Source organism: Anomalospiza imberbis, chromosome 25 (assembly GCF_031753505.1).
Source record: "Anomalospiza imberbis isolate Cuckoo-Finch-1a 21T00152 chromosome 25, ASM3175350v1, whole genome shotgun sequence".
In the NCBI taxonomy this organism is placed as follows: domain Eukaryota; kingdom Metazoa; phylum Chordata; class Aves; order Passeriformes; family Viduidae; genus Anomalospiza; species Anomalospiza imberbis.
Genome location: NC_089705.1, coordinates 5,214,517 through 5,235,272, shown reverse-complemented (window position 1 = coordinate 5,235,272; position 20,756 = coordinate 5,214,517). Strand labels below are relative to the sequence as shown.

The 20,756-nt window shown below is 48.8% G+C and overlaps 1 protein-coding gene across 1 annotated transcript; it reads left to right on the top strand.

Annotated features, from left to right (window-relative positions):
• The first annotated feature begins 333 nt into the window (after positions 1-333).
• On the top strand, positions 334-19,015 carry KPNA6 (karyopherin subunit alpha 6). Its single transcript, XM_068172612.1, has 14 exons — positions 334-443; positions 7,419-7,528; positions 8,945-9,040; positions 10,182-10,281; positions 10,566-10,660; positions 11,891-12,022; positions 12,194-12,282; positions 13,829-13,928; positions 14,698-14,861; positions 15,524-15,602; positions 15,681-15,806; positions 17,206-17,333; positions 17,830-18,008; positions 18,819-19,015. Exons 1-14 carry the CDS (start codon positions 440-442, stop codon positions 19,001-19,003), a joined length of 1,587 nt encoding a protein of 528 aa, XP_068028713.1. The 5' UTR covers positions 334-439; the 3' UTR covers positions 19,004-19,015.
• Positions 19,016-20,756: the final 1,741 nt, after the last annotated feature.

The following is a 20,756-nucleotide window of genomic DNA, read 5'->3' as shown; positions in this document are numbered from 1 at the left end:
GTACACTGGGGACAGGACAGAGGTGACAGTACAGAGGTGACAGGACACGGGTGACAGGACACGGGTGACAGTACACTGGGGACAGGACACGGGTGGCAGGACACGGGTGACAGGACACGGGTGGCAGGACACGGGTGACAGTACACGGGTGACAGTACACGGGTGACAGTACACTGGGGACAGGACAGCGGTGGCAGGACACGGGTGACAGGACAGAGGTGACACGACACGGGTGACAGGACACGGGTGGCAGGACACGACTGCCGCTGCAGTTCCCCCCCCGCTCGCTGGGGGCGCCCGAGCGCCGCGGCCGCTCCGCGCCGCTCTCCGCGCGCACAGGTTTGGTCCCGCGCGGCCGCCGTCCGGCCCGCGCCCCGCCCGGTGCCGCCATATTTTGGCCGCCGCCGCCACCACCGGAGCCGCCGCCGCAGCCGCCGCGATGGGTGAGGGCCCTGAGGGGCGGGCGCAGCCCGGGGAGCTCCGGGCACGGCGAGGGGATGGGGTGGAGCCGGAGAAGCCGCCCCGAGGCCGGGCGGCGCGCACAGCCCGTCCGCCCCGCGCTGCCGCCGCCCTCGCCTCTCACCGGCGTCCCGGGCGCTCCCGGGGCTGCGGGCGGCGGGGCCGGCGCGGCCGCTGAGTCATCCCGGGGCCGCTCCTGCCGGCGTGGGGGTCTTCGGGGGCTCTCGGTGAGGGCGGCCCGGGGGTTCTGACCGCCGCCGGCAGCGCCTTTGGGGAGCTCCGGGTGGGGCGGGAGCTGCGGGGGGGAGTTAAGGGCGAAACACCCCGGGTTTGGGGGTGCCGAGGTGAAACACCCCGGGTTTGGGGGTGCTGAGGTGAAACACCCCGGGTTTGGGGGTGCCAGGGCTGTAAGACCCCGGGTTTGGGGGTGCCAGGGCTGCAGTGCCCAGTTTTGGGGGTGTCGAGGTGAAACACCCCGGGTTTGGGGGTGCTGAGGTGAAACACCCCGGGTTTGGGGGTGCCGGGGCTGTAAGACCCCAGATTTGGGGGTGTCAAGGTGAAACACCCCGGGTTTGGGGGTGCCGGGGCTGTAAGACCCCAGATTTGGGGGTGTCAAGGTGAAACACCCCTGGTTTTGCGGGTGCCAGGGCTGCAGTGCCTGGATTTGGGGATGCCAAGGTGAAACACCCTGGTTTTAGGAGTGTCAGGGCTGCAGTGCCCGGGTTTGGGGGTGTCAGGGTGAAATACCCTGGGTTTGGAGGTGTCGGGGCTATAAGACTATGGTTTTGGGGTGAAACACTCCGGGTTTGGAGGTGCCAGGGTGAAACACCCCGGTTTTAGGGGTGCCAGGGCTGCAGTGCCCGGGTTTGGGGGTGTTGGGGTGAAACACCCCGGTTTTAGGGGTGCCAGGGCTGTAAGACCCTGGATTTGGGGATGCCAGGGTGAAACACCCCGGTTTTAGGAGTGCCAGGGCTGCAGTGCCCGGGTTTGGGGGTGTTGGGGTGAAACACCCCGGTTTTAGGAGTGCCAGGGCTGCAGTGCCCGGGTTGAGGGGTGTTGGGGTGAAACACCCCGGTTTTAGGGGTGCCAGGGCTGCAGTGCCCAGTTTTGGGGATGCCAGGGTTAAACACCCCGGGTTTAGGGGTGCCAGGGCTGCAGTGCCCAGGTCTGCGGGTGTTGGGGTGAAACACCCCGGGTTTAGGGGTGCCAGGGCTGCAGTGCCCAGTTTTGGGCATGTTGGGGTGAAACACTCCGGTTTTAGGGGTGCCAGGGCTGTAAGACCCTGGGTTTGGGGATGCCAGGGTGAAACACCCCGGTTTTAGGGGTGCCGGGGCTGCAGTGCCCAGGTCTGGGGGTGTTGGGGTGAAACACCCCGGTTTTAGGGGTGCCAGGGCTGCAGTGCCCAGGTTTGGGTGACGGGAGCTGCGAGAGTCCGGGTTTGGGGTGTCAGTGCCGTCACTTTGGGGTGTCTGGGGCTCTCTGCTCCGTTTCAATCCTCCCACGGGTGCTGGGGTTCAGCTCTGACCTCCCCCCGAGCTCAGGGTTCAGCTGAGACCCCACAAAGCTCGCTGCAGTTCTGATAACCCAGCGGGGCTCTGCAAAATCCAGCTCCAGCCTGTCCCAAAGAAATCCCAGCTCTCCAGCAGCTTTTTGGTTTGATGTGCTCAGGGAGGAGAGATAGACTTTTTTTTTTTTTTAATTTATTTTTATTTTTTTTGAGGAGTCCTATAGGAAGACAAGGTTTGGAAGGATGAGGTGGGAAAGCCCAGCCTTGTAGCCGCTGTGTTTTCCTTCCAATTGAGTGGGGATCTTCTGGAAATAAAGATTAAAATGTTTCCATTTTCCACCTGCAATGTTGTCTTTTAACCAGAGCTGCTTCAGAAACTTAATGGCTTTAAAGTAGCAAGTTTAGGTTGGATATTGGGAAGAAATTCTTCCCTGTGAGGGGCTGGGATGGATTTCCCAGAGAAGCTGTGGCTGGAATTATCCCAGACCAGGTTGGACAGGGCTTGGAGCAGCCTGGGATGGTGGAAGTTTTCAGCTCCTTCTAAACCAGGGACTGAGTGAAGCTTCAAAAATACTCTGTGATCATTTAAAAATGAACATTTTAAAATTACCTTACTTGTCATGATCTCACCAGGAACTTTTCTGCCCCCTCCAAAGCCTCCTGTGGTGCTCCAGGAGCAGTCAGTGACCAGTCTGTGTGTCTCCCAGCTCTGGACAGCTCGGAAATCTTAATTTATGGCTTCAGATGTAAAACCTGGACTGGCAGCTCTGAGGAGAAAAATGTCCTGGGGCCTGGTGGGAGTGTCTGGAAATTCTTGGGGCAGTTTTATGTGGAGCTGAGAAGTTTGTGCACAGGAGCTTCCCCTTCTTCCCACCCCTGTAAGAGTTGAATATCCCCCCTGTTGGAATTATCCTCGTGTAACTTTATTATTTTTAAACAAGGCTGTATTATTTTTAAACCCAGCTAAGGCTGGGTTTGTTTTTTTTTTTTTTTCATTAATTTAAGTTAATGATACTGTTGGAATTTATCATCAGTTCGTTTGCCATGCAAATGACATCTTTAAATGCCTTTTTTTAGTGCTGCTTAACCCACAGAGCCGTGTTCATGCTCAATTCTCAATAAAACCCCCGTGGCTGACGAATTTTACAGTTAATTGGCTGGTTTGCTTTGTTTGCTTTAGTTCAGCAGAGCAAACATGAACTTTGTCAAGGGGGGGGAGAGTTTGATCATTAAAATCCTGCGAGAGTGAAAGTCCTGATTCCTTCAGGCTTTCAGTCCTGGGGCTGGTGAGGTCCGGGTAAATCTGCTTAGCAAATCACACAGTGCTGTTTGTTTCTGAGGCAAAGCACATGTTGGAAGGGATGGATTTATTGGAATTTCGTATCCCTCTGTAATTGTCTCTGAGTGTTTCTGGTCGGTTTTAATCTGGAACTCTCCTGGGTCGAGTTTGAGTGGATTCAGTTCGTTTTTCCCTGGTTTAGGGACTGTTCTCAGCTGACACTTGTGCTCGATCAGTCCATTTTTAAAGGAAGTCACAATGGATAAACCAGCTTGAAGAGGACTTAAAGCCCTCAAATTTTGGGATGAAAAGATCAGATGAGGAGTAGAAAGCATTGAGAGCTGGCCTGAGGAGTTGCTGGGTTCGTTTTCCAGCAGGGCAAGGACATTCCAAAAGGATTCCTAATCTTATTTGAACCCTGGGGAATGGCACACGCTGCCTGCCAGTGAACTTCCCCCAAAGAGCACTTTTTGCCTGTCCCTTCCCCCTCGCAGCGCTGCACATTCCAGCGGTGATATCACATCCCTGGCTGCTGGAGCCCAGCGAGCCGCGGGGACCGGGCATTTACCGGCACAGCCGGTCCCGGAGCCCGGGACAGCCCGGGACAGCCCGGGACAGGCACGGGGACACGGCCAGCCTGCTCCAGGACACCTCTGCGAGAGCCTCTGCAGGGGATTTGTGCTGCCAAACACCCCAGTGACCCCTGGGAGACCAAGCCAGACCTGCCCCAGTGTCAGCACAGCAGAATTCTGCTGGTTTTCCAGGGTTTAAGTGCAGCTGGGGGAATTCCAGGGTTGTAGGCACAGCCAGAGTTGGGATTATTTGACAGGATTTTTTTTTTGTGTAGCTGTTCTCCTGTTTACCTTCATTTGTTGTGTCTGCTGAGCAAAGTGATTTTTTTCCCTTTTATTTTTTTTTTCTATTAATTCGCTGCAGAACTATTGATGACAGTAAAAAAAAAAAGTAGTTTTGACTGATTTCTGCTAGCAGCTCAGAGCTGTTCTTTTACAACTACTTTTATGTAGTTATTAATTTGATTTGTATTTAAATAGCACAGATGATTTAGTCTTCTTTTTCTGGGGTTTCAATTCACTTAATAAAGTTGTCCTGGACACTTTTTTTTTTCTAGAAGAGTCCTCTGGAGATGTTAATGATGGGAAAATCCTCTGGGGTTTCAGGGAATTGGAGGTATATGAGGAATGAGGTGAAACTCGGCAGTTCACTCCATTTATTTTGCTGCAATTTGTCTAATTTAGAGGAGTTTAAATTGTAAATCACCAACTTTATCCCATCCCAGGGAAAACTTGGGTGGAAAGGGCCTTTGGAGGTCACCTGAGAGCTGGGAACGTCCCCAGCGGGCACTAATTGGCAGCTCAGTGCTGCTGAAGTTCCTCAAGTGTATTTATTTACACTTGCATAATTCCCCAAGCAGCACTGCTGTCAGCCCTGCTGTGTGTTCAGAGCCACCTTTGGAAGATTCCCTGTGGAATATTCCCTGTGGGAAGGGACATTTGGCCTCCAAAAGAGCCTTGGCAGTGCCTTGGCCCTGACTCAGCAGCACAAATCCTGCAGTGACTCAGCTCCCAGGGCTTATTCAGCAGCTGAAGAAAACCTTGGAAGCAAATGTTTCTTGTCCTGCAGAAAATTGGGAAGAGGCAGGATTCCCCATCCAGGAGCATCCAGAAGCTGTTAGAGTAACAACTCTGGAATTACAGTTTCCTGGTGTAGCTTGTGCTGGATTTACAGGGATTTGTGTGCCCTGCTGAGCCTTCAAAGTCAAACTTTCACGCCGTTTTTCTTTTCTTTTAAATGGGAAATACCTTCTCATCCTCCTGTTTATGAGTGTGGCAACTTAGACTCGTAATTCTTTGACAGCTGGATGAATTTTTTCCCCTCAGTGAAGGCAAGAGGGGCCAAATTTCTCCCAGCTCCTGAAGGGGGTTTCCTTTGCACAGGAAATTGGGAAGGTTCAGTTCAGTTCCATCCTTAAGTTTGAAATGCAAGTACTGGGGTTTTTATAAATTTGTTTTTTATTTTTTGCTGGCGCTGTGATTGACATTCACTAATCCAGGGAGCTACAAAAGGCACAACCCGGGGAAGTGGGATTCCTAAAGCAGAAGGGATGTTTTGCCCAAGCTGGATCAGAACTCTTTAAAGTGGAATGAATCTTGCAAGATTTGTTGTTTTCTTGAGTGAACTCTCCGAGTTCAGTGCCCACTGGCACTTCAGTAAAAGCAAATCTTTCCAGAGTCAAGTGAAAATCTGTGGCTGGAGTCTCTTCCTTAGGAGCAGAGGATTCCTCCCCCATTCCTGACAGCCCAATTACTCCCAGACCCTGATTCATTTGGATTTGGGGATATTCCTGCAGATGGAATTGGAGTTCAGAGTTAACACAAATGATGTTTGGCACTGAAACATTCCAAACACACAATTTGTCCTGCTGTGTTTCATTCCCTGAGTTTGGTCCTGCTGCAGTCCAGAGCTCACTGTGAGGTCCTGATCCTGCATTTCTCACACCCGTTGCCATGGGAATGGGGTGGAATGTCCCAAATCAGCATTCTCGTGCCATTAAAGCACTGCCAGAGGTGATGGGCTGGGAAGAAAAAATCAATGGAAATCATCTGCAGGAATAAACTGTGGGAGAAAAACCAGGGAGTTTTGTGACTCCCTGAAGAGTTATCTTTGGGGTTTCCCTGCAGGATGAGAGGGACAAAAAAAAAAAAAAAAAAAAAAAAAGGTTTTGATGCTCTGGGACATAAAAAAAACCTTAAAAACCTTAAAGGACAAGGTGCTGAACGTTCCTGAGTCTGGCTTTTCTGGCACAGCTGAGTTTGGAGGCAGCTGAGCTGTCATGTGTCCCTTGGCTATTTATGGGACTGCCTGGTGATCCTGGGCATCCTCACTTCTCCTTCCTCCTTTTCTTCAAAACCACCTTTTCATTGGAGGCTTTGCTTTCCAAAAGGAGGATTAAGATTCTTGAATTGTTTGGAGAACTAAGCTGTCAGCTCTTACTCTTCCGTGTGGCTGCATGAGCCACAATGGGGTGGAAATACAAATAAAAACATAACAGTGGTGCTTAAATACATTTTCTGAATGAAAATCTATATCTAGGTGACACCTGGCTATTTTATGGTCAGGTAAAAACCCCTAAAGCCTGGAGGTTTCTCTCTTTTTGGGTGTCTTTTTAGCTGGTTTTGGGAAATCATAGAACTGGAAGTATTTTGTTTCCTCTCCTGTTAAAATATTATTTTTTTTCCTGTTCTTTTCTCTCTCCTTAGTAATGAAAAGCTGGATATTTGTATTTACTAGATGTTTTTCCTTGGGTTTGCTGTGGAGTTTCGGTTCTGACACTTCTCCAGTTGATCTTGGAAGGGCTCCAGAGTGGCTGGAGGTTGTTGATAAGTGGGACTGAAACTTTCTGTGAGCCACAGGGCTGAGGGTGCCTCAGGCTTGAAATGAAGAGGAGATAAAACTGCAAACTTCCTCCTGCCCTTAGCAGCTGGGGAAAAAAAAAAAAAACAAAAATACTGTTTTTCAAATGAGTTCTGAAGGAGTAACTTGGTTCAGGGCTAGTTGAGCCTCTGAGGTTTATCCTGAGAAAGGATAAACAAATGATTTGTGCAAATAATGTCAGGAATGGGAGAGTTTGGGGAGTTTTTGCCATGCTCAAAGCAGGGGCTTCCAGCTGGGGCACTCAGGGGTTGCCATCCTTCCCTGCTTCAGTTACAGCTTGGCCCTGGCTGCCTTCAGCTGTGCCAAAACCTGGAGTGTCCCTTCCCTGACTGGGAGGGAGAAAAAACAGACTGGGAGGGAAACTCTGAAGGAATCAGGTTGGATTTGCTGCATTTGTCAGCTCTGAAGCAGCAGCAGAAGTAGGTCAGGTCCCGAACACCTGGTGGGACACGGATGCCTGTCCCTCACCTGCAGCTCTGCTCTGTTATGATCTCCATGCCTTCACTCTGCTGGGTTTGTGCTCTCTGGGAATAAATATCTGGGGAAAATGCTGTGCTGATAGCAGGGAAACAAGAATTGCTGCTGGGAACCAGAGGCAACCAAACCAAACTCAGAGTAAATAAATGTACTCCATCTGGTTATGCCGTGCCTTGTGCACACGGGAAGGACACACAGGAGCAGTGGCAGGAGCCACTGACAGAATTCCTCCTGTTTTCACAGAAAACTATCGAATGAAGAGCTACAAGAACAAAGCCCTAAATCCTGAGGAGATGCGCCGGAGGAGAGAGGAGGAGGGGATTCAGCTGCGCAAACAGAAACGGGAGCAGCAGGTAACTCACCCACCTGGGGCAGCCCACACTGCTGGAGGCTGCAGGGATCTTCATTAAAGTTTGTCTGCAGTCATTTTTTCCTGTTCTGAGATCCTGCAGCAGGGAACTCACCCACCTGGGTCAGCCCTAACACAGCCCAATCTGCTGCAACCTTCAAGGATCTGTGCATTAAAGTTTGTTTGCAGTTATTTTTTCCTGATCTGAGATCCTGCAGCAGGGAACTCACCCACCTAGGGCAGCCTGGGTCAGCCCTAACACAGCCCAGACTGCTGCAGTCTTCAAGGATCTGTGCATTAAAGTTTGTTTGCAATAATTTTTTCCTGTTCTGAGATCTTGCAGCAGGGAACTCACCCACCTGGGTCAGCCCTAACACAGCCCAGACTGCTGCAACCTTCAAGGATCTTCATTAAAGTTTGTTTGCAATAATTTTTTCCTGTTCTGAGATCATGCAGCAGGGAACTCACCCACCTGGGTCAGCCCTAACACAGCCCAGACTGCTGCAACCTTCAAGGATCTGTGCATTAAAGTTTGTTTGCAGTCATTTTTCTATTTTAACTGAGATCTTGCAGCAGGTAACTCACCTGGAGCAGGTTCTGTCAGCCCTAACACAGCCCAGACTGCTGCAAGCTTCAAGGATCTGTGCATTAAAGTTTGTTTGCAGTTATTTTTCCTGTTCTGAGATCTTGCAGCAGGGAACTCACCCACCTGGGTCAGCCCTAACACAGCCCAGACTGCTGCAACCTTCAAGGATCTCTGCATTAAAGTTTGTTTGCAATCATTTTTTTCCTGTTCTATCTGAGATTTTGCTTTTTTCTCTTTTTTTCTCTGGACCCAGCTCACATGGAGAGCTTTCCAAGCATTTAGTTCTTGGGTTACTCATGGGGGTTTTTTGTGTTTTTTTTGTTTGTTTGTTTGTTTTTGTTTTGTTTTTTGTTCATAGATCCTTCATTTTAAAGGTGGTGGTGGGGTTTTTTAAGATATAATTAGTGAATGGGATTATTTCCTGGAGAAACAGGAAGAGCAAGTGAAAGTATGGCCTGCATGTATTTCTTAACCTTGAGTGTATTTCTTTTTTGGAACCACGAAGTGATTCCCAAGTGCTTTGTCTGGAACTAAATATTTGCTTTATTAGCACCTTATCCAAGCTACTTTTTTGCCCAGTTTTCCTGATTTTGGTCAAATTCTGCACTTGCCTTCCCTGGTGGCTCAGTGATTTGGACATTTGCATATCTGAGAGCAAGAATTAGTTTGTGTGCCAGACTAACCCTGAGAGTGCAGAGCTGCTGTTAATGACCCCTTTTTGCTCAGGTTACCTTCAGTCCAGGAGGGATCTTGGTTGAGGAACAAGAATGTCGAGTTGTGGAGCCTGTTGGTCCTTGCTTTCTAATAACAATCCCTTGTTCTGGTCCCCACCAGCTCTTCAAAAGGAGGAATGTGGAGCTGATCAATGAGGATGACTCCATGTTTGACAGTCTCCTGGTGGATTCCTACATCACTTCCACAACGTGTGGGGTAAGGCGCCCTCAGACAGATTTCATGCTTTGGGGCTGGTGAGGCCCCACAGAGATTCCCAGAGAAGCTGCCAAACTCCAATGGATTCATTTCCTTACTTTCAGGAATTTTTGTGTAAGTTGGTGCAGGCAGTTGGAACAGCCACAAACCCTTGGCTAAAAATGCAAAGAGGAGATTTATTCCCGAGGGGATAATTTATTCCTGAAGGATCCAGAGGGACACCAATAGAGCCATGAGGCCTGCAAATCTCAGCCCATGCCAGGGAATCCCCATCCCACTGCTCACTCTGGCTTATCAAGGGTTGTTCCCGTGCCAGGGAATCCCCATCCCACTGCTCACTCTGGTTTATCAAGGGTTGTTCCCGTGCCAGGGAATCCCCATCCCACTGCTCACTCTGGTTTATCAAGGGTTGTTCCTGTGCCAGGGAATCCCCATCCCACTGCTCACTCTGGTTTATCCAGGGTTATTCCCGTGCCAGGGAATCCCCATCCCACTGCTCACTCTGGTTTATCAAGGGATATTCCCATGCCAGGGAATCCCCATCCCACTGCTCACTCTGGCTTATCAAGGATTATTCCCGTGCCAGGGAATCCCCATCCCACTGCTCACTCTGGTTTATCAAGGGTTATTCCCATGGCAGGGAATCCCCATCCCACTGCTCACTCTGGTTTATCAAGGGTTATTCCCATGGCAGGGAATCCCCATCCCACTGCTCACTCTTGTTTATCAAGGGATATTCCCATGGCAGGGAATCCCCATCCCACTGCTCACTCTGGTTTATCAAGGGTTATTCCTGTGCCAGGGAATCCCCATCCCACTGCTCACTCTGGTTTATCAAGGGTTATTCCCATGCCAGGGAATCCCCATCCCACTGCTCACTCTGGTTTATCAAGGGTTGTTCCCAGCTGCATGTTCAAAATCCTCCTCCAGTGTCCTTTTATTCCATTTTATCCCCTTTTACCCCGTTCCCCTTACCAGCACTGCAGATGTGAACTGGAGGAGTCTGCTGTACTGGGATCCCCAGTTTTGAATCTTTGGATTTCTGGCAAAGCCCAAATTGTAGCATGTCATGTCTGTGATGTCTGGAATAATCTCAGTCTGAAATGAAACCATTCCTCTGTTCTCCTCTGCCTCTTTTCAGGAGGGATTGATCACAGGAGAGATGGTGGAGATGCTTTTCTCAGATGACCCTGACCTACAGCTAGCAACCACTCAGAAATTCAGGAAATTACTCTCCAAAGGTAAAAATAACTCATCCCTGCCCCAGGATCCAACAGAGCCTGCCTTTTACAGGGGTTTGTGCACAAAAACTTGGCAGGTTGGGGGAAAAAATATCCATAATTGAGAAATATGATAATCTTTTGTATTGCTGATGATTGCCAGCTGTGTGATTTGTACAAAAAATGATTCTGCCAAGCTGCCCTGATGAGTTCAGTCCACTTTGAGATAATTTAATTAACACTTCAGGCTTGTTACTCCCCTGCATGAGGCCTGTTCACTCCCTGACACTGCCTTGCTGTTTCAGAGCCAAATCCTCCAATAGATGAGGTGATAAACACTCAGGGAGTGGTGGAGAGATTCGTGGAATTCCTGAAAAGAAGTGAAAATTGCACATTACAGGTAAAGGAGGGTCTGTTATTAATTCTTTAGGGTGTGGAGCTGTTTATCCTGTGAACCCACAGGTGCTGTGAGAGGAAAATGATATTTTGAGCCCCAAAAATGTGATCTGTAGGAGAAGACAAAACTAGTCTGTAATGCTCAGGCAAAAAAAAGAAAAAAATTTGTAAATCACTCCGAATTAAATTCTTGGAAAAATACTGGCAAAAATTCCTGAATTCAGCTCTAGCAGAAGAGAGTTTACCCTTCCTGTAGCTGATATTTCTGCTGGGAGCTGGGGGAGCCATGGGATAAAGCTGCAGGAAGAAGCTGTGTGAGGAAAAACCTCCATTGCTGGAGGCAGAGAGGCTGAGAAAGGTTAGAAATGGCTTTGGCCAGTGCTGATCCTGCCTGGGGCAGAGAGGAGGCCTGGGTGGCTTCCTGAAATTCCTTCCAGCATGGTAATGAGTCCTGGTTTCTTCGGAGAGGTTGAAGAGACTTCCATACTTGGAATTTAATCCAAGGTGATGACTGCTTTCCTCTTTCTCCCTGCCCTCTGGCCCCAGGCCATGGGCCAAAGGGGCTTCATTTCCAGGAGATCTGGGTGGAAATCTGGTTTGAAACAAAAAAAAAAAAGGCAAAAGGAGGGAATTTCTGCTCAGCTTCCCTTGAACTCACAGCATCTTTGGGATGTAGGATGAAATATAGGAAATTTTCTATCTTGTGTGTTCCTGCACTGTTTCTTGCTGGGAAGTGGTTATGGAAGAGCAATGTGGTGCTGGTGACATCTCTTGCTCATCCTTTGAGCAGCTGTAGCTCTTTTATTGCTCAAGAAAATAAAATCCTTTGAGTACTGAGGCATTCTCTCCTTTCTCTCCCAAAACCTTTGCAGCAGAATTGTAGCCAGAATGTCATGAGAGCTGTTTTACTGGACCAGGCTGGTTTTATTCCTTTATTTTGCTGGACCAGGCTGGTTTTATTCCTTTATTTTGCTGGACCAGGCTGGTTTTATTCCTTTATTTTGCTGGACCAGGCTGGTTTTATTCCTTTATTTTGCTGGACCAGGCTGGTTTTATTCCTTTATTTTGCTGGACCAGGCTGGTTTTATTCCTTTATTTTGCTGGACCAGGCTGGTTTTATTATTTTGCTGAATCAGGCTGATTTTATTCCTTTATTTTGCTGGATCAGGCTGGTTTTTATTCCTTTATTTTGCTGGACCAGGCTGGTTTTATTCCAATTTCTCTCTCCTTTCAGTTTGAGGCTGCGTGGGCCCTGACAAACATCGCCTCAGGGACTTCCCAACAAACCAAAATAGTCATCGAGGCTGGGGCAGTTCCCATCTTTATAGAGCTCTTAAACTCTGACTTTGAGGATGTGCAGGAGCAGGTAAGGATCTCTCCTCACGTTGGGATTTTGGGGAGAAGCACATGTTTGTTTAAATGGAGTGATCCCAGCTGGCTGCAGAGCACAGATTGTCACCTGGAGTTACAGGGAAATTGCTTTCCTGTCTCTCCCTGTCAGAAAATGAATGCTGAAGCTGTTGCTGTTTCCTTCCAGGCTGTCTGGGCGTTGGGGAACATTGCTGGAGACAGCTCTGTGTGTAGAGATTATGTCCTGAACTGTGCCATTCTTCCTCCCTTACTAATGTGAGTAGCCATGAGCAGTTCTGGGAGTGCCACTGTGCCAGGGCAGCAGTGTTGGAGCTGGGCCAAGATTCCCTGGGAATCAAACCTGCTTCAGAGGAGTGGGATTCTGTGGGTGACATTCCTTACAGAGTCCCTGGCAGTGTGGGATTCCTGGGAATCAAACCTCTGGTTCTGAGTGGGATTCTGTGGGTGACATTACTTACAGAGTCCCTGGCAGTGTGGGATTCCTGGGAATCAAACCTCTGGTTCTGAGTGGGATTCTGTGGATAAAATTCCTTACAGAGTCCCTGGCAGTGTGGGATTCCTGGGATTCAAACCTCTGGTTCTGAGTGGGATTCTGTGGATAAAATTCCTTACAGATTCCCTGGCAGTGTGGGATTCCTAGGAATCAAACCTCTGGTTCTGAGTGGGATTCTGTGGATAAAATTCCTTACAGAGTCCCTGGCAGTGTGGGATTCCTGGGAATCAAACCTCTGGTTCTGAGTGGGATTCTGTGGATGACATTCCTTACAGATTCCCTGGCAGTGTGGGATTCCTGGGAATCAAACCTGCTTCAGAGGAGTGGGATTCTGTGGATGACATTCCTTACAGAGTCCCTGGCAGTGTGGGATTCCTGGGATTCAAACCTCTGGTTCTGAGTGGGATTCTGTGGATAAAATTCCTTACAGAGTCCCTGGCAGTGTGGGATTCCTGGGAATCAAACCTGCTTCAGAGGAGTGGGATTCTGTGGATGACATTCCTTACAGAGTCCCTGGCAGTGTGGGATTCCTAGGAATCAAACCTCTGGTTCTGAGTGGGATTCTGTGGATAAAATTCCTTACAGATTCCCTGGCACTTGGGATTCCTGAGAATTAAACCTGCTTCAGAGAGTGGGATTTTGTGGATAAAATTCCTTACAGATTGTTTGGCACTTTGGGATCCCTGAGAATCAAACCTCTGCCTCAGAATGGGATTTTGTGGATAAAATTCCTTGCAGATTCCCTGGCAGTGTGGGATCCCTGGGAATCAAACCTCTGGTTCTGAGTGGGATTTTGTGGATAAAATTCCTTGCAGATTCCCTGGCAGTGTGGGTTCCCTGGGAATCAAACCTCTGCCTCAGAGGAGTGGGATTCTGTGGATGACATTCCTTCATGCTGCTCTGGGGTGCTGCTCCTTCTGGAGTCACAGGGTGTCCCTCAGCTCCCGCTCTCTGCTTGGGATTTTTTGGGATTAGATTAAGATCAGGTCTCTCACACCACCTCCCTCAGCGTGGTGATAACATAGTTCTGTCAGGCCTGGGATCTTGTTGCTCTGGCAAGAATTAATCTCCATCCCACCCTGGAAAAGTGAGGCTTTGTCCCAGTGGCTGATTTTGCTGCTCCTGGTGTCAGGCTGACTCCTCACCCCACAGGTGAGCTCGGACTGAGCAGTTTGTGTCACTTGGTTTGTGGTGATGACTGGGAGTGTCTTCCTGGGCTGAACCAGAGCTAAATGTTTTAGCTTTAATTCTTTTGATTCCCTCTGCTTCCACATCAAGGACAATAATCCTTGGTAATTGTCTGTCCAGGCTCCTCACGACGTCCACCAGGCTGACAATGACACGAAACGCTGTCTGGGCCTTGTCAAACCTGTGCAGAGGGAAGAGCCCACCTCCTGAATTTGATAAGGTGAGAAGAAATGCCCTGTTGGCAGCCAGGTGATGGGGAGACACCCAGTTCAGAGGTTTGTCTGGGTTATTTTGGGCTGTGGAACTCGAGGAGGGCACAGGATGAGGTTTTTCCTGCTGAGGTTGATCTGCTTGTTTAGTTTTTCCCAACCTTTCTGCTGCACCCCTCAAATAAGGGACAGGCCCAGGCTTCCCTAGAAAGTTTCTCTAAACCATTTTCTTATGAACTGTGGAGTTTTAAGACTTCAGTAACGACCCACAACTATTCTGAGACCTGGAAATGCTGAAAACCAGAACTCCTGTGAGCTGTGGTATCTTCCCTTTCCCTGTCCAGGGAACCTAACTAAAGGTCCCGCTGGCTTTTCAGCTATCTCATCCTCCTTTGGCAACACAAAAATGCTTTAAATCAGCATGTTTTCACTTTTTAAAGTGAAACCTCCCATATCAAAGCTGGGAAGCCTGTGCTGAGGGGTGAAACCTGAATTGAGTGTAAATATAAACCCACTTATAAATAATTGAGGCGAACTTGGTGTGAACATTGAGAGTCAGAAATGGAGCAGAGCTCTTTAACAGGAGCTCCCAAAGCTCAGTGTAACCCCTCAGTGTCATTTGAGTGTAGCAACAAAGCTGCTGAGGTGGCTTTGGGGCTGTGGGAAGAAGGGCTCTGTGGCCATGCAGGACTTGAGCTGAGCACTCAGCACGAGGTGTTTGCCTGCAGGTGTGGTGGTCCTGGCCTGGTGACTAACCCTGGGTGGTGGCTGTTGTTGCAGGTGTCTCCCTGCCTGCCAGTGTTGTCCCGATTGTTGTTCAACAGTGACTCTGACCTGCTGGCAGACGCGTGCTGGGCTCTGTCCTACCTGTCCGATGGCCCCAACGAGAAGATCCAGGCTGTGGTGGACTCAGGGGTGTGCAGGAGGCTGGTGGAGCTCTTAATGTGAGTATCTGTCAGGAGACTGAGTGACAATCCATCTCTAAATCCCACCAGACCTCCCGTGCACACGGGATCCAGGCACCTGAGCTGACCCAGGAGGATCTGGAGTGGGTTCACAGCTGGAATTTGCTGGCTTGGCTTCCTGAGCTGAAGGTTTTCCAGTTCTACTCTACACTGTGAAAAGATACCCTGTGCTGGTATCAACATCTGCCCCAAAAATTACAAATTCATTGATAGAACAAACATTATCTCTATAAATTTCTGAAATTCAACCATTTTTTGAGTGTGGGCCAACCACACAGACAACTGGGAAGAACTTTCTCTCGCCTTTCCCAGGTTTCCTTAATGATTGCAGAGTGTTTTGTGCTCTCAGACTTCAAATGGAAGCCTGGTTATGAGGCAAATCAAAGAACGGTGGCTAGGAGAAATTAGCTTGGCTTTGTTTCTCCAAAATCTGTGTGGAAAAAGGCGATGGAGTCGGGATGCAAAGGATCAAGCGGTGTTGCAGCTTTGTTTTCAGTGGCAATATGCTCAGCTTACCCTGTGTTCTGTGTGGCAGGGGATGGAATCCTAAGGAAATAGTGCAGATGGGATAATGGGGAGGGAAGATGGATATCCCACTGATCTGATGGAGTTGGGTTTGTCTTTGCACAATTTTCCTGCAGGCACAACGATTACAAAGTGGCCTCTCCAGCTCTGCGAGCAGTTGGCAACATCGTGACAGGGGATGACATCCAGACCCAGGTGAGAGGAGGGGAATTTCCTGCAGGGAATGCAGTGCCTGGCACTGGTGAGCTCACTTGTGCTTCCTTTCCCCCAAAGGTGATTCTAAACTGCTCAGCCCTGCCTTGCCTCCTCCATTTATTGAGCAGTCCCAAGGAATCCATCAGGAAAGAAGCGTGCTGGACCATATCCAACATCACAGCAGGGAACAGAGCACAAATCCAGGTACAGTCTTCCCCAGCCTGCCTGCAGGGATCCCACATTCCAAGCTCAAGCATTAAGGATTTGCAGCTTTTTCCTTTCCCTGACCCTTAGAGGCTGGATTGGTTCACTTCTCTTATTCTGCAGCCCTTTGCAAATTTGCTGCTGCCAAACGAGCTAAAAAATGGGGATGGGAATGGCAGCAGCACATGGACTGAGCCCCACAGGCTGGATCATTGGAATTAGAGGACATACAGCCCCTATTTCTCCATCCTCAGTCCCTTGGAAGAGCTGGAGCTGGTTGAGGTTTAATTATCCTTTTCCTGACCTCCACAGGGAAGCAGAGCAGAGCTTTCAGCATTCCCACAGTATTGATGCAATTCCAGGGGTTCTCTGGAATCTGTGGTTATTCCACAACCAGCACAGCTGGTTATGGTCATCTGGAATCTGTGGTAATATCTGGAATCTATGGTTATGGAATGTCTGGAATTCTCTGGAATCTGTGGTTATTCCATAACCAGGTGTGCTGGTTATGGAATATCTGGAATCTATGGCTATGGAATGTCTGGAATTCTCTGGAATCTGTTGTTATTCCATAACCAGGTGTGCTGGTTATGGAATATCTGGAATCTATGGTTATATCTGGAATCTGTGGTTATGGAATGTCTGGAATTCTCTGGAATCTATGGCTATGGAATGCCTGGAATTCTCTGGAATCTGTGGTTATTCCATAACCAGGTGTGCTGGTTATGGAATATCTGGAATCTATGGTTAAGGAATGTCTGGAATTCTCTGGAATCTGGTTATGGCACATCTGGAATCTATGGTTATATCTGGAATATATGGCTATGGAATGTCTGGAATTCTCTGGAATTTATGGTTATGGAATGTCTGGAATTCTCTGGAATCTGTGGTTATTCCATAACCAGGTGTGCTGGTTATGGAATATCTGGAATCTATGGTTATGGAATGTCTGGAATTCTCTGGAATCTGTTGTTATTCCATAACCAGGTGTGCTGGTTATGGAATATCTGGAATCTATGGTTTTATCTGGAATATATGGCTATGGAATGTCTGGAATTCTCTGGATTCTGTGGTTATTCCATAACCACATGGGCTGGTTATGGAATATCTGGAATCTATGGTTATATCTGGAATCTATGGCTATGGAATGTCTGGAATTCTCTGGAATCTATGGCTATGGAATATCTGAAGTTCTCTGGAATCTGTGGTTATTCCGTAACCAGATGGGCTGGTTATGGAATATCTGCTTTTAACAGGATTTGGCTTGAGGAATAAACCACAGCAATCACTTCAGCTTGGGAAGTTCTTCACATGGAGCTATGGAAGTGGAGGTTTCTTTCAGGAAGCTTTTTGGGAAGTGCTGCCAATCCCAAGCCCTCTCCCTGCCCTCTCTTCCCAGGCAGTCATAGATGCCAACATTTTCCCGGTGCTGATCGAAATCCTGCAGAAAGCGGAATTCCGCACGAGGAAAGAGGCAGCCTGGGCCATCACCAACGCCACCTCAGGAGGGACCCCTGAGCAGATCAGGTATTCCCTGAGCCTCTCCTCCTGGGCCACACCTGGCTCAATTCCTGGCAGCTTTGCCTTCAGGGGAATTTCCAGGCAAAGGAGGAATTTGGAGGGATTCTGGAGAGTAACTGAGACGGGCAGAGCTGGGTTGTGATTTGTAATTTCCTTCTGGATGAGGATAATTTAATCCCAAATTTTCTCCACCTCTCTTTGGGTAGTTGAGGCTAAATGTCCAAATTTAATGGCAGATTAAATTCCAGTGTGGACTTAACTTGAGCAGCACCTGGATTTCAAAAGGGGCTCCTTTCTTTAAAAAAAAAAAAAAAAAAGATTTCTGAAAATAGGGCTGCATACAAATGCAATTAATGGGTCAAAATGAAGCTTGCAGAGCAGTAAATGTGTATTTTTAGGTAAATTTATTCATTTTAGTTGGACTCCTCTCCTTTGCTTTCCCATGGAGCAAAGGTGATGCTCCTGAGCAGGCAGTGATGTTGGTGCTGCTCTCTCTCTGCAGGTACCTGGTGAATTTGGGTTGTATCAAACCTCTGTGTGACCTGCTGACTGTCATGGACTCCAAGATTGTTCTGGTGGCACTGAACGGGCTGGAAAACATCCTGAGGCTGGGAGAGCAGGAAGCCAACCAGAGTGGGACTGGGATCAACCCCTACTGCAGCCTGATTGAGGAGGCCTATGGTAGGTGGGGCTTTGGGCATTGCAGGGCTCTCTTGGTTGCTTTTCTGCTTTGTTGAAGGGTTTGTTATATCCCAAAATAGCAAATATTTGTTCCAAAATCTTCTCAAACTCATCTAGTGGGTGATGAGAAAATACTTGGAAGTAAAAACTCTGACCTGGAGTACAAGCTGAAAAGCATGGCTTGCACCAGGAGGGAATATGAACCAGAAGTGAGCTGAGCTAAGTAAAAAGTGACAGTTCTGGGTCTAAAATTGCTCTGACTGTGCCCAATTTTATACTGGAAATCCAGGGAAACTTTGCTTTTCCCTGGAGTGACTTAATTTGGTGCTGATGGATTTTTTTTTTTTTTGGTCCTGCTCTCGATGCTTTGAGGAGGAACAAGTTCCTATTTTGGTCTGAAACTCCCTGTGAGCTGGCAGTGTCTGCTTTGCCCTCTCATTACTCTGAGTGTCCTGATTCTCCCTGGAAGGATAATTCCTGGAATTCCTGAGGGTGCACTGTGCACGGACGCTTTCCGTGCAGCGCTGGATTTAACTGGGGCAGCGAGAGCTGGGGGCTCCTGGGACAGGCCCTGCTCCTCCTCCCCACCCCCTGCAGCTACCAAATCCCTCATTTTTAATCCCACTGGAATCTGGGATTAGCCTGCAGCTGCCAGCACATCTGGATGAGCTAAACCTGCCTGGCAGGGCTGAGATCCAGGGGCAGCTTTGGCACAGCTGGGTTTAGGTGTGGATTTATTTCTTTGGAGGGTCGAGAGTGGATTTCTTCGCTTCATCCCATTCCATTTTTTTTTCTCTTTTTCCTTCAAAGGTTTGGATAAAATAGAATTCCTCCAGAGCCACGAGAACCAGGAGATCTACCAGAAAGCCTTTGATTTGATTGAGCACTACTTTGGGGTGGAGGACGACGCCGCCGTGGCTCCCCAGGTGGACGAGAACCAGCAGCAATACATCTTCCAGCAACCCGAGGCTCCCATGGAAGGATTCCAGCTATAATCCTGGGGAAAACCCTCCCCAAAAAAAAAAAACCCAACAAAAAAAACCACCAAAAAAAAAAAAACCAACAAAACAAAACCCACCACGAACTTTCTGGAAAGTTTGGGAGAGCAGCTGCTGGTCCTGGCTGGGAAGGTTGGACACCCACTTCCACCTGTTTAGGAAAACTCTACAAATCCAGAGAGCGCCCGGTGCTCCCGGAGAGAAGGGGAATTTCTGCTCCTTGTTCCTTTGGGCTGCTGCTCACCTTGTCTTTGGAGGCAGGGAGGACACTGAGGTGACAGGTGGCACCTCTTGGTGCCTTCTTCTTTGTGGTGGTGTCTCCCCAGTGCAGTTTTTACCTCGGGTACTCCAGCCTTGGGTTGGGTGAGGACACAAGAGAGGAGGGAGCTGTTCTGGCCACAGTAATTCTGCAAAACCTGGCTTGATCTATTTAAATTTTTCTTTTTTTTTTTTTTTCTTTTTTTTTTTTTGCACATGTTACTCTTTATTAAAGACTCTTTAATATGCCAAGAGCAAAATTTAGCCCTGGCCTTCCTCCTTCAGGTGGACAGTTCTGGTGAACCCAGGACCAGTTCCCTGATGAAAAATACTGAAAATGGACAGAAAAAATGAGAAGTTCTCTCACTGCTGGGAAGTTGTTGTTTTTTTTTTTTTTTCTGCTGCTTCCCTTTGTCTAGATTTTTTTTTTAAGAACTGCTAGTGGTATTTCCAAGGATTAAAAACAAAACAAAACAAAAAAAAAAAGCAACAAGAGCCCAAAGATGGGAACTGGGGTGGATTTTTTTGGAGCAGGAAGCACAGCTGCTGTTGCACAGGTTTGGTTTGCGTTTGACTGATCTCAGAGCTCTGAAATGCTGAAACCCACCTTCATCTTTACTTGAAATACTTTATTTGCCATGAGAAACGTGGGCTGAATTTTGGGTTTTTCCTTCCTTGGGGTGGTTTTGGGGGTGGAGGAAGATTTGGCTCCACCTGCCAGCGGTGATGGGAGCTCCGACAGCACCAGGTTTTCAGGTTTTACCTCCTGCTCACAGTCAGATAATGCACATTTTACTTCCAAAAACGGCAAATCTCTGTATTTTTTTATATCGTAGATAGGGAAATAATTTGTCTAATTGGGCCACAGAGAAAACTCGATGTGAAGTTGCTGTGATTCCTGTAAATGAGCACTGTGAGGCAGGCACACCTGGAAACCCCCGCGCTCAGGGGTGTCCTGCTGCTCCTCCCGCCGCTGAACGCGGAGCTCCCCGCGCCGCTTTTCCAGCGACCCCGCCGCGATGTCGGTAAAAACGGAGGAGCAAACACCCGCTTCTGGGCTGCGGGGCCCTTGTTGTGGAACGAATAAACTCCACCTGTGCAGGTGTCCGGCTGTGGCGTGATGCGGGTACCGGGCCGTGCTCGGTGACCTTGGGAGGGGCCCCCGGTGCCTGGTAGCAGCGGCGCCGCGCGGGGGCTGCTGGGAGTTGTAGTCTCCGGGCCGGCCACGCGTAAGGCATGCTGGGACTTGTAGGCCACCATTTTTCCTTTCCCTCTTCCTCCTCCTCGCTGCTTTTCCTCCAGAGGAGCAGGGCGGGAATTGTTGTTCCCCAGGGCAGCCATGCGCCAGGCATGTCGGGAATTGTAGGCCACAGTTCCCTTTCTTTCTCGTCATCTTCTTCCCCAATCCCGGGGCATGGCGGTAGTTGTAGGACACAGTTTCCTTCCCCTTCTTCTTCCTCCTCCTCCTCCTCTTCTCCTTCCAGGCCTACAG